At 35.0% G+C, this 19408-nt stretch overlaps 1 protein-coding gene across 9 annotated transcripts in view; it reads left to right on the forward strand.

The window, feature by feature from the left end:
- Positions 1 to 19408, forward strand: part of RUFY3 (RUN and FYVE domain containing 3) — a 75738-nt gene that overhangs the window by 16944 nt on the left and 39386 nt on the right. The window contains exon 1 of one of the 9 annotated variants that reach the window (XM_081304901.1): positions 885 to 1636. The exons of 7 other annotated variants lie outside the window; for them this stretch is intronic. In XM_081304901.1, the coding sequence (XP_081161027.1) occupies positions 1459 to 1636 (178 nt within the window). In that variant the 5' untranslated portion in view covers positions 885 to 1458. Of the gene's footprint in view, positions 1 to 884; positions 1637 to 19408 lie in introns of those variants that run through there. One more of the 9 variants, XM_081304896.1, reaches the window with a different exon arrangement.

Below are 19408 nucleotides of genomic sequence, written 5' to 3' on the forward strand. Positions count from 1 at the left end.
TGAAATTGTATTTTTCTTCTTAAAAGTGGAATCTTTAAATTAAAAAAAAAAAAGTTTTCAATTTTCTAAAACATTTTCAAAGTCCTTAGCCTTCCTCTCCTTAATACTTACATAGTTCAGAAAGTGAATACCTGCCCTTTTGCTGTCAGCTATCAAGGCCTAAATACCTCATTGGATGATGTGAATGTGTGTGAATATGTTTTGTGTGTGTGTGTTAGTTGATTTAAGAGAATCTGATAATGTGCCTTCAGTACATTCCAGGATGAGAAGGTTTTATCGTTTCATTTTTCCTGCATATTGCAAAAATTTGGTAAATATAGCAATATTTAAAAGAGGAGATTGCCATTAATCAGGAAAGATTTTCTTTTTTTTTTTTTAGCCTTCATTTCTTCACAGTCTAGAAATGCCTTTGTACTTTGGAGAAGGAATTATGCCTGAAAATAAGTTATTTAAGTTAAAAACTTACCTTTACTTTTCTTAAAATACCACCTTTTTATAGTATTTTAACAAATATGTATGTAAGGGCTAAAGAGATGAATTATATGCTTGATTAAAAATCAATCCAGTTGCCTCTTTGCCATCTTTGCAATGAAAAATTATCCAGTATTAACTGTCCTCTGTTATTCAGCCCTTCTATCACAAAGTGAGGGGAATTGATGAGGATATGTGCATTGCATTATGTCTGATCACAGTTTGACTAGCACAGTCTGGAAGTGGGTTGTACAGGACGAGAGAAAGCAGCTAATTGCTCTCCCTGCATCAGCAGCATCTATAAAGCATCCTGGGAATTGCTCCCCCTACGTTCAGAGCAGCTGGTCACATGAGCCTGAATTTTCAGTTCAGTTCATTAGTCAGCCATTTTGGTCAACACCCTGCTTACTGCGCACAACCAATCCTGTTAGAACTCAGCATCCTGGCTCATCTGAGCAGATCCTGGAAGTGATTTCTGCAGTTTGGGATTTTTTTAAAAGCTAAATTGGAAATATAGTCTTATTTTTCATTCTTTTTTTGTTTATATATTTTTTGTTTTCCCTGCACAAAGAAAGGATTTCTTCACTTATTCGTGCTAAGACCAGTTTTTTAAAGCCAGCTAAGGCATTGGCAGATTTGAAGCCTATAGCTCAGCTAGAGAAGAGGGTAGAGAAGAAAAGATAAAAGGAGAGGACGCTGGAAAAGACAAGCATCATTTTATTTTGCTATGTGGTAGGAATTGTCAATAAGAAAAGATAGGGTAGAATTATTTTTCTTGAGCAGTTGGTTTCCTTGTTTTTTTGCTTTTTTAATTTTAGGATTTTTTTGTTTGTTTGTTTTTAACCTCCCCCACCCCCTTTTCCTGAACGCTTTGTTTCAGAGGTTCAGATTTGGGGATTTTTGGTGAGGAGGTCTTATTATATTTCCTCTGTGTGTGTGTGTGTGTGTGTGTGTGTGTGTGTGTGTTGTGGTCCCAGCTGAGTCATCATGTCTGCTCTGACTCCTCCGACCGATATGCCAACCCCCACCACTGACAAGATCACACAGGCTGCCATGGAGACCATCTACCTTTGCAAATTCCGAGTGTCTATGGATGGAGAATGGCTCTGCCTGCGAGAGCTGGATGACATCTCACTTACACCTGACCCAGAACCTACCCACGAAGGTATGGTCAGATCTCCATCCACTAGTGTCTCTACAGTATCCTCATTGTTATAGGGGTTGGGAGGTTCAAGGAGAGGTGGGAAGAACCTGCATGCTAAATTTTTAACAATCTTGGAAACCTTTCATCCTTATTTACCACCCAGCTTCCCTTCTCTCACTTACAGTGAAAAAATATTTTTCCCACCCGCTGAGGTCTCATTTTCAATGATGCTGGTGCATTCAGAGTTCTTTGTCTTTAAGCCTCTAAGGAGAAATTTGAGGTCACTTTTCATGTCTGATCCTAATCAATAATGAAAAAGCTATTAATTTTGTTCACATATGAAAATAGTATAGAAATTGCAGTGATTCTTAAAAGTAAATTGAAATAACATGACTACAATTATAGGATTGTACATGATCACTATAGTAGAAACACTAGAGGGGTATCCTGCCATCAGGATATAATGTTAAAGAGCCTATGACATCTAGAAAACATTTGATAAAATGTTTTTTTCTTTAATAATAAGTATTAATTCAAAAGAGAAAGCAGTTTTATATTTACTTTTTTAAATGACTATGGACCTTTAAAAGTAGGTTAAACATGATTGATATGATAATCCCTACCCATGGACTTTATGGGTCATTGCTTTTTATAAGTTATTTGTGTTAACTATTATGATTCATTTGAAATTTCCACTGTCAGCTTCTTTGAAATCTTTTGTTATCTCTTGACTTACTTTCTCCTAGAACCTCCCTTAAATTGTTAGATGTTTTTAGCTTCTACCCCTTAATTCTCTTAATACCAAGGTGGAAGTGGTTTTATTTTTAATACACTGGCTTCTCAGATTGTGTTTACTCTACTTTAAAATGATTTAAAGATTTTAAAATGCTTGCATATGAAGAAAAGTTCTTTATAAACATCTGCCAGGTATTTAGGCTTATCTACAGGACAAAAAGGGCCCTGAAGTGAATTGCCCATAACAGAGTTAGGAAAAGTGATTCCTTACCCTTGACCTTGTTGCAATGTTATCATGACTCAGATTTTACCCATTGTGTTTGGTTAGGATTTTATCTTCCCAGTTAGACTTAGCCTTAAGAAGTTTTGGAGAGGGTTAACATCACAGAACACAAAGCAGTAATTTTGTATTTATCTTAAGAATAAAGTTTAAGTAGTCTTGGACCTTTTGCATCTCTTAACAATTGGTTTGTCAGTTAAACAGCTTCCTTCAGCTGTGCTTCAGAATGTGCCCAAAAGTTAGAAGACATCAGCTGAAATTCCATACAGTGCCACTACTGTTTAAAACAGCCTCAAAGCTTTAAAAATCTTTGGGTAAGAAAATGATTTTAAAAGGCTATCAAGAAGTCTTTTAGCAAATACCTAAGTTTACATATTTTATTTGAAAAAAAATCTCCATTCATTTTTTAAAAAATAAATTTATTTTTATTAGTGCATATTAATGGTACAGAATAATGAATTTTATTGCATCATATTTGTATATGCATATAACATATTTGGATTATTTCTATTCCTCCAATCCCCAACCATTTTGAAAGTAATGCAATATGAAATATTAATTATAAAATCCAGTTTGTCAAAATAATTTTAATAATTTAAGTACTTTGAATATACAGTTGTTTTTTGAGTAAGAGGCCAATGGGTGAGCAAAAATGAGCTGTTTGGCTCATAAGCATTTGTGTGGTACTGTTTGAATTCTTCCAAGAGAAATCTGTTGCCACAGATATGAAAACAGCACTATGGGAAATATATGAGAGCTGCAAACTAAGCTATAAGGGGCACATTCTTTGATGAAGGAAGTCAGACAAATAAGTTTCCAAAACTTTCAATCAACTATGGAGGATTGGAAGAAAATAAGAGAAATACTGATGTTGAATTTGAGGGGTTTGCCTTGGGTTAGTCAAAAGAAGCAATTATTTTAAATGATTTTACAAATGAAAATGATCAAAGAAAGCACAGGCCATGAAAGTATATATCAGTATAATGATCTAGGAATCTAGGTAGTACTTTATGAGTGGTTTTATTTCCTTCTTTTACTGGTAACTCTAAGAGTCTAAATAGTCATATGGACCCAAGAAATGTCTGCTTTAATACCAGTGTTAATACCACTGTTAATACTAGTGAAAAGTATTAGATTTATTTTAGCTGTAAGCATTTGAGTAGTGGATAGTGATTATGTGAATCTCACCTTATTGACAAAATGGAGCCAATGATGCCTGGACACTCAGGAATGTCCAGACTTCCTCCTGGCTGTTTCACAGAGAAAAATTGACAGTACAAATCCCTAGAAAAGAAAATGGACAAGGAGTTCCCTCTTAAGATGATGATATAGACTGTGTGTCCTCAGCATAGAAGCTTTGTGTTTTCTAAATTTTGTTTTCTAAAACAGTTTCTACACTTCACTGTGCAGTCCACAGTGTGCATAGGCCTGGACCAATTATTTCTGCCTAATCTTGTTAAATGGGAATAAAAACATTCACCTACTCATCTCAACATTTATTTGTAGGCAGTGTGATAATCACTCTCTTTTGTTTTTACATATTCTCTTTTTTAAAACCAGGGGCAAATTTACAACAACTTTGATTGCAAGTATATTTCCCCTAAAGACAAGAGCCCAGGATTGAGTCCACAGGAAAGGAGAGGGTAGGAGTCAGGAGAGACTTCATGGAATAAGTGAGTCTTGATACAGACCTTGAGAGAGAACTTGATGATCACTGGATACACATGGGACAGGGCATTTCAAGTAGTATCTGAGTTAGCCAAGTAGTAGTATGGTGAGTTAGCCAAGCCTGGGAATAGTAAGTGGTTAGGAACATAGCATGCTTGTGTTTGGCACAGCAGGGTGTAAGGCTAGAAAGGACAGACTGAGAAGCCTGGGCTTGATGCTAGTGAAAAGCTACTGGTTCTTTATGTCTGAACCTGAAATAAGGTTTTAAATATGGAATGATCACCCATTATCAGTATTAGTAGATGGATCAGAAAGACAAGCTCTCTTGGACCCCTTACCATGATGATTAAAATGGTCCAGGTCACTGATGATAATCCCAAACTAAAACCATGAGAGTGATCACAAAAGAGAAGGAACAGTCACTGAAAAAGTAGAATGTGTTTGATGATTAAGTGGCTGAAGGGCTTGAGGATGAAGTGAGGCAGTGCCTGCCTGGGGTGACTACCAAGTGTTTGGCTGCAAGTCCTGGGTTCCCTTCACCAATAGGGAATGCAGAAGGAACAGAAGGTATTATGAGTCTCTGATGCTAATATGTTATGACTTTAAAAAAAAAAAAAAACACCATCTCTCTATTAGTTTAGCCTTCTATTCACTCCCACAGAAGTATTAAGCAGGTTTACACTTTACCAGGTTAACCTACCCTGGCTTAATACAACTTCTTTTTGTGTGTGTATTTATTTTTTAGTTGTAGTTGGACACAATATATATTTACTTTTATATGGTGCTGAGGAGCAAACCCAGGGCCTTGCCCATGCTAGGTGAGTGCTCTACCGCTGAGCCACAACCCCAGCCCCTTAATACAACTTCTTAAAGAGTTGGGTCTTTACTCAGGGTGTGGGACAGAAAAGGGGAAAGAGTGAAACTTAAATGTACACATTGAGCAATTTGAGATATAGCTCACTTTCCTTTTGTCATGTCAACACTAGAGGGGCAGCCTTATTTGTATAAAATTTATTTTGCTTTTTTTTTTTTTTTTTTTTTTTTAGAAAAACATGTGCTATCATTGCAATTACCTGCCAGAGACACTCTTTGAGTGTTTTTGGTTTAAACAACAAATTATTTTCTCATGATTCTGTGGGCTGGAAGTCTAAGATCAAGAATTAGCAGAAGATAGTTAGCAGGATTGGTTTTTCCCAAGGCCTTTCTCCTTGGTTTACAGATGGCTACCCTCCCACTATGTACATAATGGAATTTCTAAGAAAGGGAACTTTTAAAGCACTTTGGAGTTTTTAGAGAATAAATGCCCTTTGTTTTTCTTAAGAATAGAAGCAAAACACTTCAATTAGACTTTTAAAGCATCATTATAATTATTTCAGGAATTGTACCATTGCTGAGATTAAGTGATAGGCTTTATATTATAATGGTTTGTGCTCATTTACATCTGGATTTTTGGAGTAGCATTCTTACAATAAGTATATATAATTCCAGGATCAGGAAAATAATAAAAAGACTTTTTTCAGAAATTCCTCATAAATTATATGTGTACACATGTGCACACACATGAAGGACAGGCTCCAGTATTACCTCCTTTTATAAAATATTTAACAGCAAACAGCTGTAATTGTGACTTGGTTTAAAAAATGTTACCCTATAAAAAGTTACATAATTAGCAATTTGTATATTGAAAAAAATCTTTTAATGTCTTAAAGAGTATCTTTAAAGAATGAAATGGTGGGGGGCTGGGGTTGTGGCTCAGTGGTAGAGCACTTGTCTAGCACATGTGAGGCCCTGGGTTTGATCCTCAGCACCACATAAAAATAAATAAATAAGGGACTGGGGCTGTAGCTCAATGGTAGAGCGCTTGCCTAGCATGTGTGAGGCACTGGGTTCTATCCTCAGCACCACATAAAAAATTAAATAAAATAAAGGTAATCTGTCCAAAAAATAAATAAATACAATAAAGGTATTGTGTCCAACTACAACTAAAAAAATAAATTTAAAAAACAGAATGAAATCCTGAGCCTTTTGTGTTTTGTCTTTTATGTACCTTAAATTGAAATTATCTTAAAAGATGCCAATAGTGTTGTATTTCAACTAAGAAAATAATATTGCCTTTACTCTGTTAAGTGTTCTCATCCCCCCCCACACACACCTCTCTACCTCTCTCTTTCTCTCTCTCTTTCTCCCTCCCTCGCCCCCTGTCTCACAGGGTACTGGGGATTGAACCAGAGGAGCTTTACTACTGAGCTCCATCCCCAGCCCTTTTGAAAGAAGATCTTGCTAAATTGCTGAGGGTCTCATCAAATTGCTCAGGTTGGCTGACCTTGAATTTGCTATCCTCCTGCTTCAGCCTCCTTCCAGGCTTGTAAAGTATTCTATAGACATTTTAATAGGATTTAGGGTATAAGTCAAATTCTTATAGTTCTTAAACTAATGCCCAGTTTTTAGCTCATTTCCCTTTTTCTTTCACATTCCTACCCTCTTTTATCATATTTGAAATATCTGTATGGTTTAAGTATCTGGCCAGTTATTTAGATCTTTATTTAAAATAATTCTTTTTTTTTCTTGTGTGCTTATTAAAGTGGGTCTAAGTTGGATATTTTATTTTATTTGGTACTGGGGATTTAACCCAGGTACCCTACTAGTGAGCTATTACTCTCAGCCCTTTCTTATTGTTATTCTGAGACAAGGTCTCACTAAGTTGCCCAGGTTGACTTCCAACTCAGGATTCTCCTGTCTCAACCTCCCAAGTCACAGGGATTGCAGGTGTGGGCTACCACGCCCAGATAAATTGGATTTTTATAGTAAGACATTTTTGTGACAATGAAAGTATATTCTTTGTGGAGAATTGAAAATTTCCAAACAGAATTTTGGCACAGAATTAAAAATGATCATGAAGAATTCTGCTAGTACTCAATAAGTCTAATCAAAATTGGCTGGATATTATGGTATGCTCAGTAGTAGTGTTTTGTTTTTGTTGTTGTGGTTGTTGTTTTTTTCTGTGTACTGAACTTAAGGGCACTTTACCACTGAACTACATCCCCAGCCCCTTTTTTTTTTTTTTTAATTTTGTGACAGAGTCTCACTATATTGTCAAGATCTCACACCTATTGTCCTCCTGCCTTGGGTCTCCTGAGTCACTGGGAATATAGGCATGCACTATACCATGCTTGACCCAGTGGTAGAGTGCTAGCTTAGAATGCATGAGTCTCTGGGTTTGATCTTTAGCATTGCAAAAGAAAAAAAAATAATTGGGTGGATATTAATTAAGTTATAGAAAACTATAGTATTCTCAAATTAGGGATATACTAAGAACAATAAAGGGATTATTACAATTATGGGGGTGATTTGGTGCTTTAAGCTATGGTAGTTAGTAATTTAGAGATGATATAGGGTAGTGGTTAAAAGTGTAGATATTTGTGTCTTCCTTCTGGATTCATTTCTTTATCCCACTACTCAATACTCATGTGACCTTGCTCAGGTTATTAAATCACTCCTTACCTGAGCTTCCCTCCTTTCTTAATTGGTGGTAGTAACTACTCCATATGTTATGATTCAGTGAGACCACTAATGTAAAGTGCCCTATAAGCAGCAGCAGTTCCCATTAGTAGTTCTGAAGCAATATTTGAAGCCACAACAGTTTAAACCACATTTTTAAGCACATTATAATCTAATTTATATTTCTGTTTTTATATCTAATCTTAAAAGAGTAGTCCAAACTGGTTGTTTACCATACTAAAGGTGAACATTAGTAGCTTAGACTCAAATTTTAGTATTGCCCATTCTTGGACCTCTATGAATAAGAAAAATAATTAGATAAAAATAAAACTCAATTATCAAGAAATATGTGCGTCTCTATTACCATTTTTAGGGAGAGAGAATCTGACAAGAGATATGATACTCAAATGGTCAGTTTAATATAGTAAAATATGCCATTTGGTACAAAGGCATCTATAAGCTTTTAAATTACTCTTTTACTTAGAAAACTTTTCTTAAATACAGATAATACGAAATAGACTATGAAGACATTATATATATATTGGGTGGACGTGTTAAGAAAAGAAACTTTGCTGAGGTCTTTGTCTTTAGAGTTACTGTGAAGAAGAGCATATGATAGCAGAATTCACAGTACTGTTATTGCTTAACTCACTTCCCTTGGTATTTATTCTGGTGCCCTTTTAGACATCTAGCATTTGTATGATTATGTGTAAAGAGAAGCTTACATGTAACACGAATCTAGTACTGATAGTGCATTACACGCAAAGATTTTATTTTGGTCTGTTAGTTGGTCAGAAATATTTATTGAATATCCCATGATACAAATGTATAAGGGGATAAGAAGTCAAGAGCCCTTCCTCTCCATGAGTTCAAGATCAAGGTAAAGAACTGAAACATATTTTAAATTTAAGCTCTTTTAAATAAGATTTAATAAGAATAGTTCCCCTCCATTTAATAGAAAAATAATAAGACAACTCAATATTGACTGACATGCAAATTTTTTATTAGACTTACTATTTTCATTTATTTATGTGTGATAGTTCCCATATCCTTCTGATGATAAGCATGTGTTTTCTTCTGCCAAGAAAATTATGGACGTGTAAAGCTCAAAAGTTCTTAAATGAAACCTTAAGTTGATGAAAATTCAAGGCTGTAGCTATTTTCATAGTAAACATGTTAATAGCATAACAAGTATCACTTAACTGAATTTTAAGTAACCTTACTATTCAGCCTGTAAAAACATACAGGTGTGTATATATAAAATTATATAAACCATTTTAAGGCATCTGTTTTTATAGTTTTCTTTTATGAGTAAACAAGAAACAATGCTGTCCATTTTTAGGGCCTAAAAGAGGTGTATTTGTGCTCCATTTCACAACATCCTCTTTTGTCTTATTTTCATTTCTATAACTGCCAAGATCTAATCATGTCATATTCAGATTCCTACACCTGTTTTTTAGCTTTCTCCAAAGCTATGTCTCTTCCCATGCCAGTTTCATAAAATTACCAGATGAGTCTCACGACCATATAAGAACTTTTCATTCTTATACAAGAGACCTATTTGAGCAGCCTTCTATATTGAACATAGAATATTCCTAGAAGGGGTGACAGTAGTTTAGCAGGAGAAGATAATGTCACTTGCCAAGCAGTTACTTTGTGTAAGAACTGTTTGATCTGAGTGTTACAGATTTATTATCTTCTTTAATCCCTTTAGCACCCCTTAAGCTTAGGTACAGTTATTATCTTACTTTACAAATAAGAAAATTGACCTTACATGATGTAGTAAGTGGTACAAAATTGGGCAGCCAATGGCTCAATCCATCTATAGTATACATGTCGCAGAAATTCAGTAGACCTGCATTAATAAGGGAAGTCTTCCCGGTCTCTGGTGACTCATTTCCAGCAGTTTTTACATAATATATCATAGTATTGTGCAGCTGAAGTCCTGGGAGAACCTAAAGAATGCCATTTGAGGCATTCTTAGTAATTGCTGTCAATTAAATTGAAGACCCCAGTTTTCTATTCATTCATTTTCTTTTTTCTCTTTTCATTCGTTTTTATAAAGTGCACAAAAATATTTACATAGTGCCACAGATACTGCCAAACAGCAAAAATGGTACACTTCTGAAACTGACCAGACTGGCAGGCAGCACTTCTGTATGCTAAATTTAAAGTGTTTCTCACATGAAAGTACAAAGTGATCCAAAAAGCTGTTCATAGTAGCAGTAGTGTAAATCCTTACTCTTTAGGCAAGCATTCCCATGGTTTTCTACAGGTAATTTTATTTATCCCCTGTTTTCAAACTTCTCTTCAACATACTTTCCTATTCCAACCAGGCTATTGGTTCTGTACTTCACCAAAACCTTGATCATTCTTGTTATACTATTCCCTCTTGAGATTCTTGATACCAGTGTTAATTTGGGAAAGGGAAAGGACCTCCAATCCCTTCATCCACAAATCCATCTCTAACAAAACTGACACCTTCATTTCCTGAGTCACTAGGTACTTACTATCTGTGTCACTTGAAATTATTCTCCAGTTATTTAGATTTAATGAATGATTCTTCATTTGAAATAATATAGGAAGGGCTGGGGATATAGCTCAGTTGGTAGAGTGCTTGTGTTGCATGCACAAGGCCCTGGGTTCAATCCCCAGCACCCCCCCCCAAAAAAAAATGAAATAATATAGGAAGTTTGTTGGCAAAACTTCTTTTTCATCCTGCAGAAGGCTTCTGTGTACTGTTTGTGGCAGATATCCAACAGATTTCAGGTAGACTCAGTTATTCCTTGTAATCCCAGAAAATAATTCATTTAAAAGAAAAGATTATTAGAATACCTTCCCTTTTTTATATACAATATGACTTATGGTTTCTGTTTTGTTTGGGGGTTTTTATTTTTTTATTATTTATCTCATGTTCTGAACTCACTGTCATTTAGAAAATAGACGTTTAGTATAATTAATAATTTGCTACTGTTACTTTTTAATATATCTACTAATACTACTAAGTGGTGGTGGAAGTATGGGAGGAAGACATGGGGCTCTGACAGTAGAGAGTGTATGTTGAAACAGCCTTTTTTGAAAATCACTTTATCAGTATGAATCAGGGACCTTAGGAAATTAGTTCCCAGTGACTATAACAGGCATTTATTCTAAGGAAATATCAGAAATACAGGCAAAAAATTTGTGTATTGTGTGTGTGTGTGTGTGTGTGTGTGTGTGTATCAAAACATTCCAACTTAGAGTAGCAAAACCTTGAAAGCCATTTAAATAACTTAGGAGGAAAATTGTTTACTAATTTGTAAAACATACAACAAGCACTAAAAATGGTGAAAGAATATTTAATGGCATACAGTAATGTTTAGAATATAAGAATTTGAAAACTGTCTCCCAAGCCACATATACACTATGATCACACTTGTTTTAAATGCAAATACACTTAAACACAAGTCAAAGGAAATGTACCAAAAAATGTAAAAAGTGATTATCTCTGATTGGTGGAATTAAAGGTTATCTTTATGTCTTTAAATACTCTACAAGAGGGTGTGTTATTCTGATCAGGAAAAGATTTTTTTTTCCAAAAATTTATGAAAATTAAAATTGTGCATTCATTCATCTGTCTTGCTTATATCATATACCAGTACCTTTCCTTGACAAGAGTTTCACCCATCCATGAGTAGAAACAGTCTCCTGAAAGCAGAGCTACTGCTTCAGATTCAGTTTCCAGTGTGTTGTGTTTTTTTTATATTTCCATTAAATATTTTGAGTTTTTCCAGGTCACAGACCTGTTTATTGGCATGCTTTGTTTTTGCAACCATCAAAATGCTACATGCAGTGCACAGGGGTCCACCGTGTATCTAGACCCAGTATCTAGTATAGCATTGGATTTATTCCCTTTGTAAGTATTCAGAAAATTTCTCTCTCCCTCTGGAGTGCTCTCCTTCGTTCTCTCTCTCTCAGAGGTGGGGTTCTAGGGATTTAATTCAGGATGCTTTACCACTGAGCTACATCATCAGTCCTTTTTTTATTTTTTATTTTGGGACAGAGTCTTGCTAAGTTGCTGAAACTGAGCTCACACTTAGAATTCTGCTTTCTCATAGGCGTGCACCACCAATGCCAGACTGTCAGGATTCTCTTTGTCACAATATTGTGTTATTACTCTTTGCTTTGACTGTGTATCCCCCACTTTTATAATCAGTCCTTATGAGATTAGTTTAGGAATATTTGTTGCCACTTACACAGATACCCTCAGATTGACATTGTCAGGTTCCCAAAATTGTGATTATGTATGCAAAAGACAGTCTGTGAACTTTTCAAAGCAAGAAGGTTGTAGCTTTAATACAATCTCAGAAGCCTAGAGGGCAAAGTTCTTTGGACAAGGTTCATCTTTTCTTTTTGCTGTGCTTTGAGAACAGCCTGGCTAGTCACCCTTTCAAGGTAAGTTTTACCCACCCAGCCTCTGGAACTTTGTAAAATCTAAAATCTGGGTGGAAAAAATACTAGTAGATTTGTTCTTTTTATATATATATATATATATATATATATATATATATATATATATATATATATATAAGTTGTCAATGGATCTTTTATTTATTTATTTACATGCAGTACTGAGGAAAGAACCCCAGGCCTCACTCATGCCATGCAAGTGCTCTACCAGTGAGCCAATACTCCAGCCCCTTAGATTTGTTCTTGTACCCAGTCTCTACCTAAACCACAGAGAAGGTGCATGATGTCTTTGAGACTAAGGTGCTGTACATAAGTTCTGTGTGGAATTTCCCATTTCAGGCCTATTTTCAGTTTTTCCCTACTGATACTCCCGCACTGGTGTCTGTTTTAGTGCAGTGTCCTTAATCATAATACCTTATAGTCTTTGCTTTCTAGTGGTAAACTTTTTCTGGAACTTTCTTAGAACAGAGTGTCTACTTTAATCTTTATCTTCTGCTTTTCTTTTATATATGTATATGTATGTATGTATGTATGTGTGTATATATATATTTATATATAAAATATAGTTGTCAATAGAACTTTATTTTATTTATTTATATGCAGTGCTGAGAATCAAACCCAGTGCCTCATACATGCTAGGCAAGTGCTCTACCACCGAGCTACAACCCCAGCACAACTTCTGTCTTTCTTAAAGGAATTCACATGAACTTGTCTTTGGGTTGTCATCTTTTCAAATGACCCTGAAATAATTTGTCCTAAACCAATTATTGAAATACGAATAATTTTCCAAATGTACCAGATTAGATTAGTGGTGGAGATCAGATGAAAACCAGAGTCCTGAGCCTGGTTACCAAGTACTGGCTAGAAAGAGAGCAAGCACTGTGAGTACACTGGTATCCTCTGCTTTCCAGTTAGGGTTCTATATTTTGTTTTTTTCCTGGTACCTTTCTTGGCAGGTAAAGAGTTTAAAAGGAAGCATTTTTTTTTTTTCATGTGGCTCCTCGAGGCATCACCAATCTGCTGTAACTGCTGTGAAGTGCTTTTGAGTACAGGGGAATAAATACTAAAATTTGTTCCTTTATAATTTTTGTTATTTGAATTTTTCCAGAGAACAAATAGAAAGATCTTAAAAACACTTTTGTAGAGGAACAGTGAAACAAATGTGTCCCTAAATGGCCTCTTGAGTAATCGTTTACTTTTTATATAATTATATATTCTCAAATAAAAATTTCTTTGTTATTGTATTGAAAATAATGGGATATTTTTATTATAGAAAATGTCTTTAATATTGGTATATATATTTTAATAAAAACAACAATATATTTGTATTGAAAAGTTATAGAATATAAAAATATAAAATACAAAATAATGCATTTCACATAAAATTCTAACACCTTCAGCTAACTACTATGAAATTATCTACATACAACATTTTGCACTCATGCAATGTTATGCATGTAGATCTTATCATTTCTGTGCCCTGTGACCTGCCTTTTTTTCTCTTATAGTATCTTTCCACACCAGTAAATAGAAATCTCTATCATTTTATTTAATGCCTTCAGTTGATTGAACATGCCATAATTTCTTTGACTATTGCCTTACAGACATTTGGATTGTTTCTAAATTTTCTTATCATGGATAGTTTTGGTAAATAGCAGTATGTACAACTTGAACATTTTACCAGTTTTAATTTGTAGAACTGGAAGTTCTAGATCAAATAGGAATACTTAAGTTTTTTGTTAACATTTCCAAGGTGCTTGAAATATTTTAAAACGTGTTTAATAGCATGGTATTATGAAATCTCATACTGGCTACTCCTTTACAATTTTATTGATTGGTTGATTTTGTCTTTCACTGCTGCAATTGGTTGCATTTTCCCATACGTATTAAAATCTAAACCTTCCAAATGATACAGTTGTGAGTTTTTTTTAAGACTACTAATAGGGCCCTAAGCAGGAAATACATTTTGCTATTACTCGTGCCATGAGAAATTTTACACTTTTTAAAAATCTCTAGTTTGCTTTCTGAGACAAGGGCTGTTGGGATTTTCTTCCCCTTTCCTGGAACTATAGAACTTAGGCTATGTATGGGATGTACTACATTTCACCTCGGACTCGTACAGTGTCCAGTCCGGAGGGCAGCAGCTTCCCAGCTTAAGTCTCTCAGAGATGTCTCTACCAGTGCGGCCATTCAGGCAAGAGGGCAATGTTTTCTAAGACCATTTGTAAATCCTGGCTGATATTTTTGGTTTTAGTATACTATGGGGAAAAGATAAACCTTGACCTAAATTACTGATTTATTAGAACAGGACCTCTTAGCATTAATGAAAATTAGCATGACAATTCCTTTGCTAATTTTTGCTATTATATTACCAAGCTAATTAAAGTATTTGTTTAATGGCACCTCAACTGTTAAATTTTTTATTTCGCTTACTTAATTTGGCATGTTTTTCCCTGTGTTTAATGTTTAGCTTAGTTTTTTTTAAAATCCCTTTTACTTATTTTCTTTTATTATGGCCAAAATGCTTATAAGAATCCAGTTTGGGGCTGGGTTTGTAGCTCAGTGGTTGAGTGCTTGCCTCTCATGAGTAAGGCACTGGGTTCAATCCTTAGCACCACATAAGAATAAATAAATGAATAAATAAATAAAATAAAGATATTGTGTCTGTCTACAACTAAAACAATATTTTAAAAAAAGAATCCAGTTTGTAGCCAAATAAGAGCACATAATACATATTACAAATGGTTTCTTATAAGCCTAAAGTTGACATTAAGTACCTATGATGTGCTAAGTTCTTAAAATTCATTAGTGTTTAATTTTTTCAACAGCCCTGAAAGGAGTTTTTGTGATCTGTCAGTACTTGCAGCTTCAGCAAGGCATTTCCCTGAGAAACTATGATACATTTGTAAAAATTCACATTCTAAATCAAAGACTTGTAACCTCTAGGAGACAAGCTAACTCCCAGGCCTTGTAAACTTTAACTGTAACTTCGCTGTTTATGGTAATACTGCTAAAGGAAGACTATATCAAGATGAGAGATTGCACAACCCTGGATACATAAACAAGGGAGAATCACTTTTTGAGCCCATTCAAGTACTTCTCTGGAAGGAGAGAACTTAAGCCATATCCCTCATCCAAAGGAAAAAAGAAGCAACTATATAGGGAACATGGCCATGTTGGCAAGGAATGTTTCCCAGCCTTGTCTTTTGCCAACACCACAGGATGAGCCAGTGACCAAGAGCTCATCCACTGTCCACAGAGCAGTGCCTGCATCCCAGCCCTATCTCAACATCAAAGCCAAGGCCTCTCTGTCAGACCACACTGCTGTCATTAATTGAGTTACCATGTACCTTAAAAGCAAATAGTTAACAGCAGACCTGATTAAATATGTCCAGAGCTATATAATTAGTCTGCTGTTTCGTTTCTCTTAGATCTAAAACAGAATAATAGCCAGGAAAATAAGTAAGCCTTAAATAAACTGTGCTTCCTAATTCAGGGCCATTGTACAGTTCCAGCCTTGTCTCTGAATTTCTTGACTAAAAAAAGGTCTTTGTTCATGTACACTTTTTTAAAAAGATTACTAAATTGTGTTAAGTGCACCATTTTAATCCAGGTGTTTGGAGTGGTGGCTGCAATGTTTCATTCCAGTCACATGGCACTACACACACTGCAGAGATGCTGCTTTGCCTAGTCAGTGTTTTGAGCAGAGATTCTAAGGCTGTTTAGGCAAAGTAACTTTAGAAATTCCCCTTAAGGGGCTGGGGATGTGGCTCAAGCGGTAGCGCCCTGGCCTGGCATGCGTGCGGCCCGGGTTCGATCCTCAGCACCACATACAAACAAAGATGTTGTGTCCGCCAAATACTAAAAAATAAATATTGAAATTCTCTCAAAAAAAAAAAAAAAAGAAATTCCCCTTAACCATGTACTTTAACATTTCTTTTATACATCTGGCACAATTCTGATTTGTGCAACTCTGAATTATTAATTATTTCTAGAAAAAAATATTTATTAGAAAAATTTTAATCCAGACCTGTCTGTGGTAGGGCTTTAGATCTTTAGATTCCTGGTCTCTGTAATTTGTTAATGTGTATTATTATGATACAAAATAATATTGATACACTCTGTGTGTGTGTGTGTGTGTGTGTGTGTGTGTGTGTGTGTTTTATTGGGGATATAACCAGGGCATTATACTGCTAAGCAAGCATTCTACCCTGAGCTACATTTCCAGACCTTTTTATTTTTATTTTGAGTGCAGAGGCTGGCCTTGTTCTTGAGATCCTCCTGCCTCCGCCTCCAAAATCACTGGGATTATAGGTGTGCACCATCATGCTCAGCTTGCCGTGCACTTCTTTGACTAATATATTAGATGCTGCCATTATTGTTTTAATAATTTGGATATATTCCAAAGGCACAATTTTAAAAATATATTTTACTAGCCAGGTGTGGTGGCACACACCTGTAATCCCAGCAACTCAGGCAGCTGAGGCAGGAAAGTTACAAATTCAAAGCCAGCCTCAGCAACTTAACAAGGCCCTAAGCAACTTAGTGAGACCCTGTTTCAACAAAAATAAATAAATAAAAAGGACTGGGGATATAGCTCAGTGTTTAAGCACTCCTGGGTTTAATCCACGGTTATACACTCTAAAACTTAGCTATGCCCTAGCTCCTGATATCTATTCTTTATTACAACAAAATCCTGAAATGCTAAAATAAAGAGAAAACATTGAAAGGAAAAGACAGGTGAGCACCATAGTGCATGCCTGTAATCCCAGTGGCTGGGAAGACTGAGACAGGAAGATCATGAGTTCAAAGCCAGCCTCAGAAAAAGTGAAGCAACTCAGTGAGACCCTGTCTGTAAATAAAATACAAAATATGACTGGGGCTGAGGCTCAGTGGTTGAGTACCCATGAGTTCAATCCTTAGTACAAAAAAAAAAAAAAAGGAAAAGATAGCCCTTTTACCTTTCTGGGAGAGGTAGGTTCTCAACTGATTTCATTACCCTGAGAATCAAAACTTTATAAACTTAAAAAAAAAAAAAAAAAAAAAAAAAAAACAGAAAATGTGTCTGATAGAGATAGGCAAGTGCTCTAAATGGGACTTGCCAAAGGAAACGTCAGAGAGATCTCTGGTACCCACTACACATTTCTAGGTACCTACCTAGAAATTCACTTTCCAGATCTTTCTCTAACAAATCTTAGAGGATCTTTATATTTTGCTTTAGTAAGTAGGATTTTATTTGATTAGATGAAAAGTATAGCTTCGAATTCAATAAAATAAAGAATAAAATGGGATCTTCATACTATTGATTTGTAAAGTGACATACTTTTGACTTGCAAGTCTGTAGAGCAAGTGATGTATATAGTTAAAAGTACATTCTTATGGATCTGTGATCCTACATAATATAGATCTGTAGCATATTATATTGTCTGAGGATTTTACCTGCAAACCACCTATGCAAAATGTCTAAATATAATATATGTCAGCACCAATTTACTATAAAATTATAGTAGCCAACATTTGTTGTATTTTTTTTAAAGAGAGAGTGATAGAGGGAGAGAGTGAGAGAGAATTTTTAATATTTATTTTTTAGTTATCGGCGGACACAACATCTTTGTTGGTATGTGGTGCTGAGGATCGAACCCGGGCCGCGCGCATGCCAGGCGAGCGCGCTACCGCTTGAGCCACATCCCCAGCCCCCATTTGTTGTATTTTTTTCTGTGTAAGATAACTTCTAAGTGCTTTACATATATAGATCCATGAATCCAAAATTGTTTTTAAAACCTCTGGAAATCATAACCTATTTTCACAAATTTGCCAAAGCTCATTTGGTGAAAAAACATGACTAAATTTACTTGAGGCTGTTTGTAGTTCTTGTCCAATTTAATCTGAATATTCACTTATTTCTTGCAATAATATTAATGTGTTTGATTATGGGTGCTGCCTCAGATCATAGTAACTCTGTATGCTGAGTAAACAGTTAGCTTTATTGAATTTTAAATGCTTTATTTTGTGTTTCTTCAAAGCAGCATCCTTTCCTTTTGTGTTTTAGGAAAGGACAGTGTGGAGGTGTTATTTTATTTGTTGTTAATTTAAGAAAAGTCACTCATTTGCATCTTGAGATTTGTCCTGTTTCTAAAAAATATTCAGCTTCACTGAGATGATCAAAATAGATGTTGAATGATGTTAATGTTGAATATACTTAGAATACAAAGTGTTTAATTTGGTTTCAGTAGAAAAAAATCTCTGTTGCTGTTTTATGGGATATGCATTTTTCTTTATGTTAGAAACTTTTAAATTACTAATCTTATCTTTGAAACATATTTAGTAATCCTTGTTGATATCTCTGCTTAGTAGGTTATATTCCCAGACTTTTTCAACTGTTAATCTTTGAACTAAACAGAAAAAGTACTAAGAACTTCCCTTTCAGTTATCCTTTTGGAAATCTTATTTTAATAGCACTTTTCTTTCTTGGCTTGCATGACATTTTATCTTTCTTTTCCTTTCTTTTTGCCGTTTGCAAAGACTCTTGGGAGGATTTGACAGATTTGGTGGAGCAAATGCGCGATGATACAGAAGGTGCGTGCCACACCAACATCTTTCAGCTTTTTTCTTTATTTCTTTTTTAAATTTTCTAACCACCTTTTAATTGTTTTCCATAAGAAGGAGTGTCAGATTTAGGTTTTATTTTCCATGGCAGTAACTGAGAAAACTTTATGCTTGTGATTCCAAGTAAAATAGCATTAGTGTATATTTACACTGATCTTTTAGGATATTCATTAAATAACATGTTTAAAAGGGACATTGTTTCAAGATCACATCAAGTTTTTCTATGGCTTTTTTTATTGGGAAGGATAAAATTTATCATATATGTATATGTACGTGTGCATGTGTGTGTGTGTGTGTGTGTGTGTATGTGTGTAAATTTCACAGTGAAAAACAGATCCCAGGACTCTAAAGTGTTCCGGAATGTTACTATGATTTGCACATTCCCAAGGTATTAAACACTTTCAGCTTTAACATATAAACAGCATTACTTTCTAATGGAATTATTTTGACAAGTAGCACATATTTTATAATACATGAACATTTCCCAAACCAGAAATTATTTCTTCTGTAATTCTTTCACATAAATATAACTGTATCCAAAACCAAGCTTACTTTGA

This window comes from Spermophilus citellus (assembly GCF_964194105.1).
Source record: "Spermophilus citellus genome assembly, chromosome: 8".
Lineage (NCBI taxonomy): Eukaryota > Metazoa > Chordata > Mammalia > Rodentia > Sciuridae > Spermophilus > Spermophilus citellus.